Source organism: Anthonomus grandis, assembly GCF_022605725.1.
Source record: "Anthonomus grandis grandis chromosome 1 unlocalized genomic scaffold, icAntGran1.3 Chromosome35, whole genome shotgun sequence".
Taxonomy (NCBI): domain Eukaryota; kingdom Metazoa; phylum Arthropoda; class Insecta; order Coleoptera; family Curculionidae; genus Anthonomus; species Anthonomus grandis.
The window spans coordinates 336568-357956 of NW_026088429.1; the positions used below are offsets into that span (position 1 = coordinate 336568).

Sequence of the window (21389 nt, forward strand, 5' to 3'; positions counted from 1 at the left end):
ATTCACTTTTCTTTCCGAAATTTCACTTAAAAACTCAAATTTAAACGATCCCCATTAAGACCCATGAGAACTAAAACGAAAACGGATCTGAAAGCCATGTTGCCGATGCTATTATTTCGCGGATTGAGTAAAGTCGGCAGTGACACTACAAGAGGATTGGACATAGAGAAGATGCCCGATGCAGATCGTGGCTAAGAACTAACATTAAATAATAATGAATAAGTTTTTTAGGGCCGAAAGTTAAAAAAAAGGTTAAAAAAAGAACTTTTTCAATTTCTTACAAAAGAAACAATTATTTAAACAAAACCACCATCGTAATAAATAAATCGATCATATATTTACCATACAACAAATAAATTAGGTGCCTGTAAAATTTAACTTCAGTATACATAAATTAAAGCTTTTTAAATAATATACAGAACAACAATCAATTAGATTTTCGGACGGATTGAAATTAAAACAATACAGAACAGTTAGGACGAGTGCGTGTCCATGATAAGCACCCCATTGGCATTTTTCACTCTCACCCTTCCGTTGGAATAAACAGTTTCGACCGTTCCATCTTTATGGAGGGTTCTTATAGTACCGTCCGGATATTCCCTTCTCTAAAATGGCACTTTTACAGTAAAAATCTTTAAAATAAAGCGACGACACTTTTACTTTATATTCTGCCGTGTGTATTTCCCTTTGCCCATTGGGCAACAGGATCATCACTTCACCCAAAGGGTTCTTAATAGTTTTCCTTCCATCGGGAAACTGTTGCTCCTCAGACCCGTCCGAGTTAATTATTTTCAACGAACCATCGGGGTAACAAATCTCGGTTTTTCCGTCTAGGTTCTTAGTGCATCTTTGCCCGCTGAAAATGAGATATTTAAGAGATTTACCGCTAATAAACCCTTAGGATTTATTTATTACTCGTTAAATTCCATAACTTCTGTTCCGTCGGCGAATTGGGTATGCCAGGCGTTGTTTGCCGCGTAATGGTACCTTAAAATCATGCGAAATTATTCATTTAAGGAAAATTTAAAGGTAAATACGATCTTACTTTATCGTTTGCTCTTTTAGGTCGGTCTCTTTGGTGTCTCCGTTAAAGTATTGCATTTTTATGTGATTCCCGTCGGCCGAAATGGTTTTTACGTTACCGTTACTATAACCGATTTCCACCGAGCCGTCCGGTAGCGTTTTTTCGGTTTTTTCTGAAAAACATTTGGATTTATGGCAAGGCCAAGTTAGAGTTAATAAACAATGTTAGATAATAATTTCAAGGAATATAGTAGGTCTTTATTTAAGTTAGTGTAACAGAGCATTTTTATCAGTCTTTGTTTTATTAATTTTGGTGTATTTTTGGATATTCCTTTTCTTTCAGGCAGTCAAACCTTTTTTGTTTATCTTATCCAAGGAACTATTCAAGGATATTTTAGTAAATTTTTGATTTTGGTATACGTATTTATCAACCGTATATGGCCAAGGTATATTTATTAAACTGTAGAATAAGGTATATGATATACTATTCTGTTTACAAAAGAGAGAAAATTTACGAATTTACTAGAAAATTATTCCGAAATTGAAAAATTTTGAAAAATTAGACACTTAAAAAATAATCCAACCCATTTTTTACCAATGATGCGAAAACGCAACAGTCATATTAATTTTTTTTTATAATATAAACAAAATAAAAAATGAAATATCTAACTTTACTATAGTATTTACTAAGGTTGAATTAAAAAGAGTTTTAAAACACTGAATAAATAAACCAGTGTTTTGATTTTTAAATTTTTATTCCAATTCAAGCAAAATTTTAATGTCTAAACATACTTTCGAATATTATTGTTTATTATTGGTAAGCATAATACAGGCGAGATTTGTTTAGCTGAATCGTATTGCTAACACATGTGTGTATTTACCTTTTTTACTGAAAACAAAAAAATGTTACAAATTCCAAAATACTTGACTCCAAATTGTAAATGTTGCGAAAACGCATCACTGGGAAAATACGTTATCTGTATTTTGGTCGAAATAGCGCTTGAGTTGCCAACGGTATCAGCTAGAGATATTGCGGTTTAGGCTTGTGTGTGTGTGTTTGTGTGTAAGAAAGTTTTTAGTAATATTGAATTTTAATCGGTGCTAAGTGTATGTGTATTTTCGAAAAACATGCCTAAATTTCTTTTCAAGAGCTGGAGAATGCTTTATATGAAGTAGTAGATGAATTGGAAGCAGAACATTCCGGAGATGTTGGTAAGATCTACTAAGTATTTTTGTTAGGCCTGTTATGTAGACGGAAATTATTTTAGTTGAAATTGATGCTGTTTATATTCCTCCAGAACCAAATAGCTTGACTGACGAAGAAAATATAGATGACGATGTAATTGCTGTAAACGAAAAAAACAGCCAAAATGATGTGGACATAGCGGGCACATTTGAATTACAGATGAATTTGACTGGGATTCGTCTGATGATGAGAGTTTGGCAGAAAAGAAACGGAAAATCGAAAGGTCTAACACCAGCCAATTTCAAAGTAGGGAACCAAAATGGAAAAAGGGTTCAATTCCTATGATGTCCCAGCCTATTTCGAATGAATGCCCTGCCCTTGAGAAATTGGTAGATTTACTCCATGGAAAGTCACCTTTAGACATTTTCTTTTTGTTCTTTAATGACCAAGTATTAAATCTTATTGTAACATTTTCGGAAAAATATGCAAAAGACAATAATCGACATGATTTTGAGTTGGATAAATATGAATTACTAAAGTTTATAGGACTGCTAATATTTACAGGTTATCATAAACTACCACAAACACAACTATATTGGTCAACTGATGAAGACAAGGGGATAGACATTGTAAAAAATGTATGAGTCGAAATAAATTTTACAATATAAAAAAAAAACTTCCATTTGTCAGATAACGCACAATTAGATAAAAATGACAAGTTTTGTAAGCTTAGGCCATTTTTTGATCTCATAAATCAGAAAATGTTGCAGTTTGGTATATTTTCACACTGTCTGTCCATTGACGAATAAATGGTTCCTTACTTTGGCAGGCACTCCTGCAAAATGTTTATTAGGGGTAAGCCCGTTAGATTTGGTTTTAAATTATGGTGTATTTGTTCGTCAGACGGTTATTTATATCAGTTCATTCCATACGCAGCAGCAAATCCAAATAAACAAAAATCTGTATTAGGTATGGGTGGGCAAGTTGTTGTTGATTTATTGTCTATAGTGAATGACTCAATGAAGCATCAGGTATTTTTTGGTAATTATTTTTCTTCGTTTCAATTATTTTCATATCTTACCGATAAAGGTTATTTTGCGAGCGGAACTATAAGGGAAAACAGAATCCTGCGCTATCCTTTAGAAGGGACCAAAAGTGTTTCTAAACAAAAACGCGGCTACTACATTTCGGCACATGACACTGTCAGTGGGGTCTCATTAGTTAGATGGAACGATAATTCAGTGGTCACAGTAATAAGTAACCATTACAATGACGAACCATTATACAGAGCTAAAAGGTATGACCCGAAAGCAAAAAAAGACAATCCTATTCAGCAACCTAATGTTATCAAGATGTACAACAAATTCATGGAGGGAGTAGATCTCCACGATAATGGGATAGCCAATTATAGAATAGGGATATCTGGAAAAAAGTGGTGGTGGCCTTTGTTCGTTAACACTATAGATAGCACTTTAGTCAATTGTTGGAAGGTTTATAATATTGTCAGTGACAAAAATATTAGTCAACTAGACTTTAAATCGTACATTGCTCTTCGCCTGATAAAAACTGAATCTTCCATTCGTACATCTATTACTACCCCTAGGGCAGTTCTTGAGCAAAGATATGATAATATCGGTCATATTATCACTAAATCGCTCTACTCCAGACGTAGATGCAAAATATGTAGTAGGGTCTTTCTTAAAAAGAGGGACAATTTCATAAACTTAAAAAAAAGAAATAAAAATTTGGAATTTCATTTGTATATTAACAAAACTAATCTGTTTTAACTTAATAATACCAAATATAAAGCGGCCATAAATTAAATAAAACTAATCCATCTTTATAAAAAAAATTAAAAAAAAAAACACTGTCCATGGAGATGATAACACTTACCATGGAGTTGTTCACATAACTAAAAACCTAATTTGTTTAACATATTAATAAAATTATATTCTAAGAAAAAATACCAAATGGATAACTAAGCATTTAAACAAATAATTTATTTTGTATTGTATGACTAGCTTGCAATATCTATCCCAAAATCTATGTTGTCAGTGTATATATATAAAATATATATAATATATATAATATATATATGTAGTTCAATTTGGCTATCTTGGTAAATCAAATAATCCTTTCAGTTAAAGGTAATATGGAATAACCTAAAAGCAAGAAAATTCATATTACTTTATTTTACAAAACATTGTATTTTTTAAATAAAAATACCTTGTATCTTTTACAAAGGCCAGTCATTAATGTCCATGTGGTTTGCAGTTTCATGCTTTGTATTTAATTAGAAGGAAATATTGCAGCCTGAAAATGGGTCATTAAAATACCGCTTTTGCTTCTTGCATTTTTTTAAAGTTATGCAGTCTTTTTTCCTGGGCACATTCTACTGTTATCATCCCTTTCAAAAAAAATCTGCACGGCTTTTATAAGTAAGGATTTTTTTGCTTTAGCCTTACTCTCTGGTCTTTTAAAGGCCTTTCTTTGTGACCTGTAATATGACCCTGTAAATGACTTTGAAGATTGACTTAAACGATACTTTTTTATTAAGGGTCCAGAAGCATACTTGAAAAATTCTTTTTTTTTTAATGTACTGGAACCCAGGGCTTTAAAGTTGTACTCAAGTTGCGTCTTTAAGACCTCACCGAATACTAGTTTTCGCTTGACTTCTTTTGTTATGTTTTGTCCTTTCGTTAAATGTTCTATTTTGGTTTCCGGAGATGTTAAATTACTTTTATTTTTACGGTTTTTTAGTCTGTAGTATTTTAGTTTATAGCGTGTTGCTTTCTTTTCAGCTTTTTTTAATTCGGTTTTTATTAGATTTAATTCCCTAAATGTTTTAGAGCGCTTTCTTAAAACTTTCTTCCTGCCTGCTAAAGCTCTTCTAGATATCACTGGAACTTCAAAATTCGTTGGTGTCGAAGGAGGTGTATTTTTTTCTAAATATGTAACTAATTTCTTTTGTTCCTTATTTTTTCTCTATATTTTAGTGCAGCCTGTTTCCATCGCTTTCTTATTGCTCTTTTTTCTCTTTCAGAGACGTTGTTAATGGTTTTTATTTTTCCAACATTTTTTCTTCTGTGGTATCATTCACGTTCTTTTTTCTTTGCCAACTCACACAGCTCTACGTTTAACTTAATTTTATCCCTACGCCTTTGTTCTGCTTCTCTTTTTTGTTTTCTTCTTTTTTTATCACCAATTTCCTTTTTTTTAGTCATTGTAACAGGCCTAGTAAAAAATATTTATATAAATATTCGCATTTCTAATACATTTTTAAATTCCGATAAATATATACACAAGTAAATCAGCTCCATGGACATCGGTCAACTCCGTGGACTTCGAAATCCACGGAGTGGATGTCCATGGAGGTGATATTTTTCAAAAATATAAAGTTACTGGTTATGACATAACCTCACATTTAGTAGCATGCGGATAATGGTCATGACATTGTTTCTAACTAAAGCAAAAAAAGTATATTATTATATATGATTGGTTTATTATAAACGCAATGGAGTTGATTATTAATAAAAATACTTACTTAGGTATTAAACTTTAAAGAAATTTAAACAATTCAAACAAATACTTAACAGATCCACATCACCCACTACAACTAAAAGAATTTCTTACAAAATGATTCAAAGTTCGGTACACTGCTTGTCACGATATCTATTAGTATTTTTTTTAAATTTTAGGGTTGGCCACGGAGTTGATTTATAAGCTGGTTACAGGTATGTTTTAGGTAATATACAAAATGATATTTTTTTTATTTATCGATATTTGTTTTTTTTTATATATTATTAGCCTCTTTACCGTCCAGAAAAATACAAATAACAAATAATTTCGAATTTTTAATGGTAATATTTGATGAGTTTTATGTCGATGCATTGGTTAGTTACAGTCCATGGAGGTGATTTTATAATTATTTAAAATTCTTTTTGTTAAATAAAAAAAAACAAATTTTGCTTTTTTTTAAATATTCCATTTCTATTTATTATAAAGGATATATCGATATTGGTATAGAACTTACTTTTCTTTTTCTTTTACTTTTATAACGCGGTTACAGAATATTGACATCAATTTGAAGAATTACCCAGTAGTCAAACGGTATTTTTATGTAAAAAATGCAACGTGCCCCTCCATACCGATTGTTTTGAGCGTTACCATAAAAAGTAAAATTACGTTTTTTTTGTTCATATATTTAGCCAATGATGCGAAAACGCAACATGCCCTTTTTTGAAAGTTTTTGAATGTAACTTTTTTTTTGTGTCATAATCTTCTTTTCTAACCTATTTTAATACATAATAAATATTGCTATTCGAAAAATTGTTGTTTTTTCATGCCCTGGTAAAATATGGGTTAAACCGATAAATTATTCCTACAATACAAAAATTTATTGTGAAATTCAATTGAAAAATAAATATTAGAAAATTGAAAAAATGATTTTGGAATCAAAGAATAAATTGTGCAAAATTTTATCCCGAAAAATTTTAAAAATATTCCTGAAGTTAAAAAATTCTGGAGTTTAATTCGAAACATTCATAAAATTATTCCTAGAAAATCCTGGAAAATTAAAAAAATATTCGTGGAATAAAGAATTAATACTAGAAAACAGAAAAATTAATCCTAGAAAATTTAACTTATTCCTGGAAAATTTATAATGAAATATTGAATACTTGATCTCGACAAATTAAAAAAAAATCCTGAAATAAAAAAATTAGTGCTGGATGGAAATAATTCTGGAAAATTGACAAAGTCAATTCTGCTCAGCAAATCAGTTTTGGGAAATTTAAAAATTAATGCTGAAAAATTGCACTTATTCCTGGAATTCGATTCCTGTGAATTAAATAAATTTCGATACATTGTATACTTTTAAAGTCACAAAGCTTTGCACATACAGGCATTTGGTTACCTAGGTGCATTTTACTCTATCAAATAATTGAATTATAAAAAGTAAAACTAATGAATTAAAATTAATTTCTAAATAACTCACCAATATTAGTCGAAACGCTCAGATTTCTAGGGCTAGAAATGTTGCCGAACATAGTTTCATACTGTTTTTCAATATTACCGGGATCCACCGTAGTTTTTTGAAGGTCATCCGTCATACTATTGGATCTAACGCTGTCTCTAATACTTTTCGGTTTTGGCACGTCCTTAAAACGGACATAAATCGATTATTTTGTCAATCCATTTAATAATGTTTACCTTTTTTAAGTCATTGTTTTTATCGTTTGTTTCTTCTTTGGCATTTTCTTTGTCGCCGCACGGTTTTTCGTTAGTCTCACTCACTGATTTATTCGATTGTTTTTTGAACGTTTCCTCCGTAAGTTTCGATAAGTTTTTGTTAATTTCGTGTAGCATTTTCACTTCTTGGGGTCTGCGTGCTGCGAATTTTTGTTGTACACTGAAAAATATCCACAAAATTAACTAATTGGGACATTCTAGAAGATCTGAGTGACTACTGAACGCATAAGAAATTATAGAGGGTGATTCATTAAGAATGAGCAATCTCTGAACTGGAGATGCTACATACCAAAATATGGTGATTGAGCTTAACATGTCTTATGTTGCAGGTTTACGATTTACAGGGTATTTAAAGTTGGAATTTTAATTTAATATTTCTTAATAATTTTGTTATTTTAAGCAGGATCGCCTTGAAAATTGGCGACTTTATGTGTTTTGACATGAAAATTACGAATTTTGTGGTTAATTTAGCATTATTTATACAGGGCGTTAGTTATACCCTATTAATTAGGTAAATTACAACATATCTTTTTTGCCTAATCAGTTATGGCTAAAACGACTAGAAAATCTAAAAGGCAGTTCTTTTGAATAAAAAAGGTACTCTTGCTTATGTCATGTAACTCTATCAGTTTTTAAAATATTTCCATTTTAAACATTCAGCGTAAAGAATCCTAAGCCACCGTTACTACATTGATTTTTTTCCAAGTAGGCTTGTGTCAGCATTTATCAGTTTTTCGTGTAAAGAAATTATATGACAATTATACTGTCACTAAGTAAGAGTGTATTTTTTGTAGTAAAAATTCTAGAATAAGAAAATGCCACGTAATAATGAATATCCCAACAGTAAAATGCGTGATATGATTTCCGTTTTTGCTCCAAATTTTAGTGCACTTGGTGCAGCCAGAAGGTATTTAGAATTATACCCAAATCGAAAACAACCCATCAACGTCGATGATGAAGAAGAGGTTTTAGCTTATATTTCGGAAAATCCAGATCTCAGTACTCGTCGGTTAAGTATGGCAACAGGAATAAGCCAATCGTCTATCTGGAGAATTTTAAAGAAAGAGAATCTCCGTCCATACACTATACTTCTGTCCAAAATTTGCTACCTCAAGATTTACCAGTTCGCCTACAGTTTGCTCAATATATGCTAGATAAACAATCCGAAAACCAGGAATTTCTTAATGACCTTCTTTTCACCGATGAGGCGACGTTTACTAGACGAAGTGTTTTTAATTGGAAAAACAATCATTTGTGGGACTCCGAAAATCCACATGCTCTAAAAGGAACGACATTTTCAGCATAAATTCAAGGTAAATATTTGGTGTGGTGTGATATCTGGTTTTTTATTGGTCCTTTTGAACTCCCTCTTAATCTGAACGGGCCCCTTTATTTAAACTTCCTTGAATGACAGTTAAACCGACCACTAGCCATAAGACGCAACATGTGGCCACATTTTTCTCTGCCAGTACGGCGTGCCACCCCTATATTTAACCATAGGTCAACATAAAATGCAATATAAAAGGGTGGACAAGAAAAGAGTGCTGGGCTAGCCTATCTCGCGGAGAGTGGTCGTGCAAGTTCTTTAAAACAAAGGAAGTAAATAAAATAAAGCTCAGGGGCGCCAGTGACCAAATTACCCTTAAAACACCCCTATAGAATTTAAGTAAAGGTCCACACAATACTTAGTATAAAAACTACTGCATAAAATAAAGACCCAAGTATCTACGAATTATAAGTCCTGTAAAAGCTCTGCCTCTGAAAATTAGGGTCAAATAAAAGCTTTAAAATTTATTTTCAAATGACAGGTAAATTTAATTCAAATTTAGGTTGTTAATTATATAACTTTAATTGGGGGAAGAACCGTAAGGTTATGAAAATATCAACACTACTAAAAAAAAACGAGGTATTATACCATGGTATCACTTAATAAAGCTTATAAAGAAAATACAACGAAGATAAACCCACCTTATTGTGATCACAATTTGGTTTACACTTCTGCCGATATAAAAAAATAAAAAAACTGTGTTATCATAGTTTTTGTGTCGATAAGTAATATTTTAAGCACTACTTTTGAATAAAATAAATACTTGCAAAAATTACACTTTGGACACGGTAAGTAAAAATAGGTAAGTTTTTAATTTCGCCTTAATTTAAATTACAAAAAAATATATATTAATCAATTTGTTTTCAGCATTTAGGCTGCACCAAATTTACAAAAAACTACTTATCTGGGAGCCTGGGACACCACAACAGACTCAAGGAATCAAGGACACCATTAAACAACTGGACATATCTGGAACTTCATCATACCAAACTAACTTTCATCCAATCTGGAAACTGGAGACCAACGAGGAATAGAACTGCTTTGGATCTTTCTTTTCACCCTATCCTTCAACCCTAAAATACCCCAGTACCCATGTAACTTTTGTCATAAATTTAAAAATAAATATTTAATTTAAATTTAGAGTACTTATTTAATTTGTTGTAATAAAATTTTAGAAGTAAGCTATTATGTAGCAAAATTATTCTTTAGTGTCAATAAAATATACAGTTAATATCAAAACTTCAAGATGAATAAAGAACTTATGTTTAATATTTTTGGCTTATTATTTATAGCTTAATATTAATAAAATTATTACAAAAAATAGGTTTATCTTTTACTTACACAATGGTGGAATTTTGTGGCTTTTATATACCTTTTTTTTTACACTTCAGAATTCAGCAATGAGAAAGCAACATAATAAATAAAATTGTTCTAGCTTTCGAGTCCTCCAATATAAATTGATTTATTTAAGCTAAAAAGAAATTTAAACCTATTATAGTCGCGCAAAAAAGCAATTAAGCTGGAATAAAGTCTCAGAAACTTACCGAAAGATTTTCTATGCTACTATAAGACCAAAACCATTTATCCTGACCAAAGTCAGCAAATGAATTTCAAAAAAACTCCTACAGAGATATAATTCATTTAATTTGCTAATTTTGTGGCTAATAATCCACAAAGGAACGCAAAAATTACTAAAGCGTTAAATTGCCACAAAACAGCGATTTTAGCCTGTACTATTTGCACAGAAGTGGATCTTGGCAGAAATGACCGATGCTCGGCGGCTTACCGTGAGCGAAAAATCCAAAAAAAAAACCAAGAACGCGTACAAAGAATGCCAGACTAGGATTCTTTTCAAACGAATATTATTTATACAGGATGGCTGTGAATTAAATAGTAATATACAGTTTGATAATTTTTAATTGTTTGATTAAATAGTTAAGAAACGTTGTTTTTAAAGAATTAGATTAATATATAAAATAGCTTAAGCAAAAATCAACCGTTACAGGCGATACCTGGATGAACGTTTTCCTCACAGGTGTATTGGCCGTGGCAGTGAATGTGTTTGGCCACCTAGAAGTCCGGACTTAAACCCTCTAGACTTCTCAATATGGTCATACATGAAGGACATGGTTTACAAAGATACAATTAATTCCATCGAAGAATTACGACAGAAAATTCAAGGAGCTGCTAATATTATCAAAAATAATGTTATTTAATATTCAAAGATCTTTAAGGAGACACGCCTTACAAAGTGTACTGCAGTGGAAGGCGGGCATTTTAAGCATTTACTTTGAAGTTTTCTTTTAATATTGTTATTTGTTGTCTTTACTGTTGTTACCCAGCATAGTAGTAATTTAAAAGAATAAACTCCTATCAAGCCAATGTAAAAACGGTGGATTTTTTACGCTGAATGTTTAAAATGCAATTGAACAGCCTTTTAGATTTTCTAGTCGTTTTAGCCATAACTGATTAAGCAAAAAAGATATGTTGTAATTTACCTAAGTAAGTTTTTTGATTTTGATAACAAGGTGTAACTAACGCCCTGTATAAATAATGCTAAATTCACCACAAAATTCGTAATTTTCATGTCAAAACACATAAACTCACCAATTTTCAAGAAGATACTGCTTAAAATTACAAAATTATTAAGAAATGTCAAAGTAAAATTCCAACTTTAAATACCCTGCATCTCGTAAACCTGCAACATTTGTATGAGACCTGCTAAGCTCAATCTCCATATTTTGGTGTGTAGTATCTCCAGTTCAGAGATTGCCCATTCTTAAGAAATCACCCTGTTTAAAGCATGTCACCACTATGTTCAGTGAATGTTTATGAACCAAGAAGAATTAAGAAATTAATCTCTGGCTCTGATGCTTAAAAATTCCCAATTTGTTCTTGAAATGTTAAGAGCATATGCTTGAAAAATTCTTGGCATGGCATTGCTTTATTATGAAACGTGTTCCTTAGGGAAAATATCGGAAAAAAATTTTTTTTTTTGATAAAAAACCCAATAAATATTGACCGAACCCTCAATATTAATACATACGAGAGTTTCGCGTTTTCCCTCTGCAACTTATCGATGGTGATTTTCATTTCGGCGATATCTTTTTCCTGTTGCTTTATTTGGGTCCTAAGACGGGCCTGGGTGGCCCCGTTTTTCGTATCTTTGAGTTTAATCAGCTCCTTGGCATCAGCCAGTTCCTGCTTCAGTTGCGTCATTTCGTCTCGCTCTTTTTTCGATGGTCTAACCGGTTGGCATTCTTTCACGTAACTGGAAAACATCATTTATGTTGAAATGGTATAGAAAATATTCTCAGATTATAGTGGGATTGTCCTGAAAATGTTCCAGAAGGGTACTGAGAGGTGTCAAACATTTTTCAAAAGTTTACAAAACTTTATTATATGTTCCTGTGAGATTGTTAGGTCGATTTTTTTGGTTCTTTTCTAGGATTACGATTTGAATGTAAGATCAACAGAATTGAATATGATTTTTTATTTAATAGGAAAAAGATGATACGAACATTGACATGGAAGTTGTGGATATTGATATGGATACGAGCCTTACATCGCCATCGACAAGTTCATTTAGTACTTTAAGTGGTGTTGATGTTGATGCTGGAGGCAGCACTGGAAACGTTAAGGACATTAATGTTATGACCGAGCATAATATCATTCACAGATCGAATCTCAAAGAAGGAGCAAATATCAGCAGATGCCGCCTTTGCAAGAGCTATTTATGCTGGGGCCTTACCGCTTTCCATTTTTTCTGAAAACCCTTTGTGGAATGTCGCATTTAATATTTTGCGGCCATCCTATAAACCACCGAACTTACATAGTTTACGGAAACCATTACTAGAAGCAGAATATGCTCGTATTATGAAATTAGCCGAAGAGAAGGTTCAGAACTCTCAATGTTTAACTCTCATATCAGATGGCTGGACTAATATTCGTGGAGATGGAGTAGTAAATTTTCTTTTAGCCACCCCCGACGTTGTATTTTACAAATCCATTGAGCCCGGAGAAAATAGAGAAACTGGACAATATATTGGGCAACAATTCGTCAATGTTATTAATGATGTTGGAAGCGCAAATGTTTTGTTAATAGTCACAGATAATGCTAGCAATATGAGAGTTGCATGAAATATGGTCAGATCTGAGTTTCCTCACATCTTTACGATCGGATGTGTTGCTCACGGGCTCAGTTTATTAGCAAAAGACATTATGAGGATTCCTCGGCTATCCGATTTAAGAAATAAGGCTAAAACGGTTGTAAAAAACATTAAAAACAAACGAGTCTCCCTTGCAGTATTTCGCAAAAAACGAAAGGAACAGTATGGAAATAAAGCCGTTGCTTTAAAAATGCCAAATCCAACCAGATTTGCAGGAGACGAGATTCTTTTCAGCTCCTTAAAACTTAACAAAGCTGCCTTACAAGAAACTGTAATTTCGGATGACGTCAAAATAGAAGATTCAGTACGAAGAGAAATCCTTGGCGATACGGTCTGGCAAGATATTACTATAGCAAGAGAACTTCTGAAGCCTATTGCCAGGGGCATAAAAGTTTTAGAGGGAGATTCTCCTAATTTATCTAAAAATCTATTAATCATCATTAATAAATAGCAGTACTTCAAATACTATACTGAAACAAGTAGCAAAAAGAATTGACTTTTGCTGTAAGAATCTACACAAGGCCGCTTATTTTGTAGATCCTCGATTTAGAGGAGAGGGTCTTTCAGACGAGGATTGCCTGGACTGCCTTGAAGTTATTAAACATATTTCAAATCATATTGATCTACCAGCTGATAAGGTGATTGCCAACGCGGCTATGTATAAATCAAAAATAGGTTTTTACGGAAGACCAATTTTGTGGGAAGTTGCAAGTCAAAACGATGGTGATCCAGTATCATGGTGGAAAGGTCTCTGTGCAAACCAACTACTGCAACCAATAGCAACTCGGTTACTACAATTAATCCCATCATCGGCAGCCTCTGAAAGAAACTGGTCAGCATATCAACTTATTCGCTCAAAAAAAAAGAAATCGATTGTTAGGTAAACGAGTGGAAAAATTAGTAGCCGTTAGAAGCAACCTGTACCTACTCGATGAGAACATCGAAAAAAAAAATGTTCCAGGGAAGACTGACTGTATTACTTACAAATGGAGGCCGCTTCTTTGGTCATCGATTATGATGATGATGACCAATTACTCTGTCAATATACCTCAAACGAGGCCCCTAATCTTGAAGATTCATTTGATTCAGAAGATTCAGAACTAGAATCTAGTTTCGAATGTTCTGATTCTGATGAATCTTTATAATTTAATTAATTTACTTATTTTTGGTTGTAGTTCCTGTTGTGATTCTCTCTAAAGTGCATTTTAAGTTTTTGTTTTTCGTATTTTGTCGTTTAGTTGCTTTTGTTTCGTAAAGAGTTTATTAAAAAAAAAATGAATTTTTCCTTTTTTTGGTTTTTTTCAACACTTCCGGAATAAAACAGGAAAAAAAACCGTTTTTTTTCGAAGCTGTTAAAACACTAGTCTGGAATTGAGAATTAATCTTGAAAATCTGAAAAATTAATTATTTAAAAGGCAAAATTATTGCTGGCAAATTAAAAATTTATTTTTGGAAGGTAAATTCCAGAAAACTAAACAATTATTCTTAGACAGTTGACAAATTTAGCCTGAAAAATTGAAAACTTGACCTTGGAAAATTGAAGCAGTTATCCTGCAATAAAAAAATGAGCCTCGGATAATTCATAAGATAATTCCTGAAAAGTTAAAGAAATATTCCTGGAATATTGAGAAAATCGTTCTGAGAATGAAATTTTATACTGGAAAATTTTAAAATTATTCCTGGAAAATTAAAATATTTATCCGGCATAAAGAAAATAATCTAGAAAACTGAATGTAGAAAAATAAAAAATAAACATCCCTGGAATTGAAAAATTAAACTTGGAAAAATTAAAAGTTGATCCGGGATAAAGAAAATAACCTGAAAAATTGAAAATTTTCCTGGAATTAAGAATTACTCCTGAAAATCTAAAAAATATTTCTGGAAAATTTGAGAAAATTATTCCTGAAAAATAAAAAAATTAATTCTTGAAAATAGAGTCTAGTATTAGAAATTAACTCTAAAAATCTAAAAAATGCATTCTGGAAAATTATTCCTAGAAACTTGAAAAATTTATTTCTATAAAAATGAACTGATTTTGGATAATTGAAAAACTATTCTGGATCCGAAAAATTATTCCTGGAGTTAAAAAACTATTCCTATAATTGCATAATCTTTTCTGGAAAATTGAAAAATTCTTTCTCGAAAATTGACAATATTATTCCTGGAATTTAAAAACTACACTTGAAATTGAAAACTTAATTTAAGAAAATTGAAAAATTCATTTTGAAAAATTAAAAGAATTATCCTGGAAAAGTGAAAACGAGGATCTTAAAAGATTAAAAAAAATATCCCGGAATTGAAAAACTATTTTTGAAATTGCAAATTTCTTCCTGAAAAATCAAGAAATTATTATTAGAATAGAAAATTAATCCTAGAAAATGAAAAAATTATTTCTGAAAAATTGACAAAATTCTTCCCGGAAAATTGAACTTATTCCTGCAAGCTTGACAAATTTATACTGAATTATATATATACCGGGAATATTGGATGGAATCGTTGCGTGGTGTTTAATGACTACAATATTAAGAGGTGTTTTAAGTGCTGTCGGTATGGACATATGGCCAAAGGGTGTCAACAAAGTAAAGTATGTGGTAAATGTAGAGGCAATCATGACGTAAAGGAATGTAACGCTGAAAGGGTTATGTGCGTAAATTGTGTCTTATCAAACCAGAAATTTGGCCTTAATTTGGATGTTTGTCACGTGACATGGGATGTAGCTAAATGTGAGTTATATAAGAGAATCGAAGAAATCCAGAGCAGAAGGTATATAAAATAGCAATTAGACCTAAATATAGTTTTAAATTATAATACAGTCTATTTTAACTGTCAAGGCTATCTTAACAACAAAGATGGTATTACCTTATTACTGAATGATTGGAGACCTAAAATTCTTTTATTAAGTGAAACTCATGTGTCAGAAGAAGTAGAACCTTGTGAACTTATGATAGAGGGGTACAAAATAGAGCAATGTATCACAGATAATAATCGAACTGGCGGTGTATTGGCGCTTGTAAGGAATGATATTAAATACAGAGTTAAAACTGCACAATGCATTAACAATTATGTGTGGTTGTTGTCTTTGGAGATTTCTTCAGGCAGTAATAAACTGTTATGTGGTGTTGTATATTACCCACCGCAAAAAAAAAGATGCAGATTTCATTAAATTTTTTAATGAATACCTGGATAGCATTAGCGAATTTAATGGGACAATTATTATCACGGGGGACTTTGATTTGCTTAAGTACTCCTATTATGCAAATAAAATAAAAAACGACATATATTCCTACGGTTTTACAGAAATTGTTAAAACACCCACCAGGATCACAAATAGAAGTCAGACACTGATTGACTACATCATCACAAATGACAAACATCTACAGCATAAGGTACACTTAACTCCAAAAATTAGTGACCACTCGATTTTGACTGTAACGGATGGCCACCAAAGGCAGAAAAATGTTGATGTAATCACAGACAAGAGAATCATGTGTACTTATAATAGTGCTATTTTACAACAAGATTTATTACAAACAACTTGGAACAACAATATTTCCAACGTAAATTTACTAGCAGAGTCTTTTGTCACGGATATTTGTACAATTCTAAATAAAATGTGTCCCGTGGTAAAAAATGTCATTAAATAAAAATATGTAGATAAGAAGTGGATTACGCACGATATTAGTTAGTAGGTAGGAGTTATGATGTGCGAAAGAGACGTTTTATATAAAAGGGCTGTTTTTAGTAAAACCGAAGCTACTTGGAATGCATATAAAAGGAAACGAAATGACATAGTCAATAAAATCCGACAAGAGAAGGAAAAATATTTTGCAGAGGCCATTGACCAAAATAGAAATAACCCAAAGGAGCTATGGAAACATCTTAAACCTCTCCTACCAGGAAAAAGTCAATTATTACCCAGCGAAATTATTTTTGATACAGAAGTAGTAACCAATGAAAAAAATATAGTATAAAAATTTAACCATTATTTTGTTGACAGTGTTGACCTAATTGTTCAAAATATACTGCAGCCCAACATAACTCAGATAAACCCCGAGATTCCAACAGCTAATAATTTCTTTACAGATTTTAAAAAAGAATATCTATGGCCAAGATGAAGAAAATTCTTAAAAATCTAAAAAACGTCGGGGGTGGTAAAAGTGGAATAACTAAACAAGTTCTATTTGATGCATTTTATGTTATTGGTGACCGACTTTTGGACATTGTCAATACATCACTGAGTAGTGGTGTTTTCCCGGAGTCAAGCGGAAAATACAAAACACAAAAAAACATAGTGAATTTCGACCTATTAACACAGTTCCGATCTACGAAAAGCTACTAGAAGTGTGCGATAAAGACCAATTAGTGAAGTTTTGTGACAAAAACCAAATAATAGTGCCCAACCAATCAGGTTCTCGTGAAAATCACTCTTGCGAGTCTGCAGTTGTAAATATTTGTGATGAATTTCTTAAAGCTATAGATTCTGACAACTACGTTTTGGCTGTGTCTCTGGACTTTAAAAGAGCCTTTGAGACCATAAATAGGGATATTTTGTTAAAAAAATTAAAAAGCATAGGTGTAAAACACAATGCTCTAAAATGGTTTAAATCTTATTTGTCCAACAGAGTTCAAAAAGTTAAATATAATAATTTTTTATCTGAATATCTAATAGTTAATTACGGCGTACCACAGGGAACAGTGTTGGGCCCATTACTGTTTTTGTTGTACATAAATGACATAGTAAGACTAACAAAAAAATGTTCTATAGTTTTATTTGCAGACGATACCATGTTATATATTATTGTAAAAACTTAAAACAAACTATAGAGGACATAAATGATGAACTTAAAAATCTATTTTGCTGGCTTTGTAAAAACAAATTAAGTTTAAATACCACTAAATCTAAATTCTGCATATTTGCAAAAAAATCTAAAACAAGTTCACTAGATGTCCAACGCATTGCTATAACAATAAACGGTGAAAGATTGATGTACGACGAAAATATTAATTACTTGGGAACAATTCTGGACTCAAATTTAAAATTTCATTCACACGCTGATTACATAATGAGGAAGTTTTCAAAAAAGGTCGGATTTATAAACAGAGTAGGCCAAAATTTATCACTTTATGCTAAACTTTCTTTATACAATGCCATTGCACTTCCTCATTTACAATTTTGTTCCACATTATTATATAATTTGCCTCAGTATAAAATCAACCAAATTGAGAAAATTCAAAATCGAGCCATGAGAACGATATTAAAATGCAACCGATACACACCTATTAAAATTATGTTAAATGTTTTAAATATGTTATCTGTTCAACAAAGGATTGTTTTTAATGTTAATTTTTTTATATTTAAATTAAAACAAGGTCCTTTGTCAAAATATTTAAATGATAAATTATCAATTTTTCGAGACGTCCATAATTATAACACAAGAAACTGTACTGATTTTATTTTAGTTAATAGATGTAATACCAACCAATTGCTAAATTCTATTCTTTGCAAAGGCTTTAGCGAGTTTAATAAATTACCAAATGATGTAAAAGTTTGTAATAGTGTTAACCTCTTCAAAAGGCTACTAAGGGAATACGTCTTAACGAAATATTAATGTTAGTATAACCACAAAAATGTAATTTTTCCCGATTATGACAGATTTTTATTAATTTTTTTTATTTTCTGTAAATAGGTAATATGTAAGTGACTGTTTTGTATTCTTAATTACACTGTAAAATTGTCTTTAATTTTTAATATTTAGTTTGTATGCATCCATATCTAGGTCATGGTCTGACGCACTAGGGTGGTGTGTTTCTATGTTGCCGGGATGTCGTCATTGTCCTGGTGACCCGGATAAAACGTGCAGCCATGGAAAGAGCGTGGGACCGTACTATTTTGGCTGAGTCAACAAGGCCGCAACCCGACCCGAGCGCAACCAAATCCAAACATCAAACATCGATTGTGGAATTACGTGTGTGTGTGTGTGGATGTAAATTAAACTAAACAAGCTTTGTATTTTTTATATTTAATTTTGATATGTCATGTAGCATTTTTTTGCTAAATAAAGATTATTATTATTATTATTATTATTATTATTAAATGCTTGATCTCAAAAAATAAAAAAAATATACTGGAATAAAAAAAATGAATCCTGTATAAAATTAATTTTTTACATTCCTGTTAAGTTAAAAAATTGATATTAGTGGAAATTGAAAAATTAATCCAAGAAAATTTAAAAATTGATTTTGGAATCGAAGAATGAATCGTTGAAAAATTTATTTTTGAAATTGCAGATTTGTTCCTGGAAAATTGAGAAATTATTACTGAAATAGAAAATGAATCCTAGAACATGGAAAAATTATTCCTGGAAAATTGACAAAGCTCTTCCCAGAAAATCAGTTTTTAAATTTAAAAATTAATCCTGAAAAATTAAACTTATTTCTTGAAGCTTGAAAACTTTATACTGTAAATGAAATTGAATACTTGATCTGGGAACAACTTTTCTTTCAAATATGCTAGAATAAAAAAATAATCCATAAACTGCTCTAGAAATTAGAAATTATTCCTAAAAAATGAATTCTGGAAAACAGACATTACTGGGAAATCGAAAAATAAATCCTGAAAAATTTAAAAATTAATCCTGGAAAATTGATTTTGGAATCGAAGAATGAATTCTGGAAAATTCTAAAAATATTTTTGAAGTTGAAAAATTCATTCTGGATTTTAATTACTGCTGGAATTGGAAAATTATTCCTTGAAGATTGAAAATTTTTCCTGAAATTGCAAAATTAATTTTGATGATTTGAAGAGTAGGCAATCTTGCAATTAAAAAATTTTAAAAATTATTCCTAATATTGCAAAATTGTTCCTGGAAAATTGAAATATTATCCCAGGACTTAAAAAGTTGTGGAGTCATTCTTGAAATTTAAAAACTATTATTAAAATTAAAAAATTATTCCTAGAAAATTACAAAATTTATCCTGAAATTAAAAATGTCAGGAAAATGGACAAAATTATTTCTTAAAAATGTATTTTGGAAAATAGAACTAAAAAATTAATTTAGAAAATTTAAGAAATCATTCCTGGAACACTCAAAAATTATTTCTAAAAAATTGAAAATTTATTTCCGGATAAATGAAATATTATTCTAGGACTTGAAAATAATAACTTCGCGAAAATTTGAGAAATTGAAAAATGAATCCTGGATAAGTGTTTAAATGTGAGAATGGGATCTCAAAACGGGTATTGTGCGATGTTTGTGATGTTGTTGGAAATCGTTTGTTGAATATTGTAAATGCATCACTTTCAAGTGGGATTTTTCCTGAGGCCTGGAAGGAGTCGATTTTGATTCCTGTGCCAAAGGTTCAAAATACTTTTTATCATAATGAGTTTAGACTCATAAATACAGTAGAAATATATGAAAAGGTGTTGGAACTTGTTGCAAAAGAACAATTACTGAATTACTGCAATAATAACAATATTTTGGTTATAAATCAGTCTGGTTTCCGTGAAAATCACTCTTGTGAATCTGTAATTATTTATATCTGTCATAGTTTTCTAAAGGAAATTGACAAGGGTAATTATGTATTGGCAGTATTTTTAGATTTCCGAAGGGCATTTAAAACAGTTGATAGAAAGATCTTATTGAAAAAACTTAAATTTCTTGGTATTGGACAAACCGTATTAAATTGGTTTGAATAATATTTATCCAGTAGGCGACAAAAAGTTAAATTTAAAAACTGTGTTTCAGAGTCATTAAATGTTGAGTTTGGAGTTCCGCAGGGTACTGTTTTGGGTTCTCTATTGTTTCTACTTTACATAAATGATATAGTCAAATCTGTTAATCGTTGCAAAATCGAATTATTTGCTGATGATACAATGATTTATTTGGCAGGGAATGATATAAATCATATGCAAGAGAGTGTGAATAATGATCTAAAAGGCTTGTTTGAGTGGCTTTGTAATAATAATCTTAGTATTAATACATTGAAATCAAAATTTTGTTTGGAAAAAAAATAAATTGTCAAATATTGATTTGGAAAACTTGAATATTAGTATCAATGATACAAGAATAAGTCACGAAAACCAAATTAAATATTTGGGAGTTATATTTGATTCAAATCTAAGTTTTTACGCACATGCTGACTATATCACAAGAAAATTTGCAAAAAAAGTTGGTTTTATTGCCAGAGTAGGATCTAAATTGTCACTGGGTACAAAGTTGTTATTGTATAATAGCATTGCAGCCCCACATCTCGAATTTTGCGCAACACTTTTGTATAATCTACCAAATGTTAAAATAGAAAAACTGCAACTTGTACAAAATAGAGCTATGAGAACCATTTTAAACTGTAATAGATACACACCTATCTCAACAATGCTTAACGTATGCAATATGTTATCTGTAAAACAAAAAATTATGTTCAATGTATATGTTTT

At 31.1% G+C, this 21389-nt stretch overlaps 1 protein-coding gene across 2 annotated transcripts in view; it reads right to left on the minus strand.

Moving 5' to 3' along the window:
- Positions 1 to 315: 315 nt before the first annotated feature.
- Positions 316 to 21389, minus strand: part of LOC126749411 (uncharacterized) — a 71156-nt gene continuing 50082 nt past the window's right edge. Inside the window, exons 8-14 of one of the 2 annotated variants that reach the window (XM_050459099.1) lie at positions 11833 to 12057; positions 7421 to 7619; positions 7206 to 7368; positions 1046 to 1196; positions 916 to 987; positions 661 to 856; positions 316 to 605 (exon numbers count right to left, since the gene is read on the minus strand). In XM_050459099.1, the coding sequence (XP_050315056.1) occupies positions 474 to 605; positions 661 to 856; positions 916 to 987; positions 1046 to 1196; positions 7206 to 7368; positions 7421 to 7619; positions 11833 to 12057 (1138 nt within the window). In that variant the 3' untranslated portion in view covers positions 316 to 473. The remainder of the gene's footprint in view (positions 606 to 660; positions 857 to 915; positions 988 to 1045; positions 1197 to 7205; positions 7369 to 7420; positions 7620 to 11832; positions 12058 to 21389) is intronic. The other variant, XM_050459100.1, reaches the window with a different exon arrangement.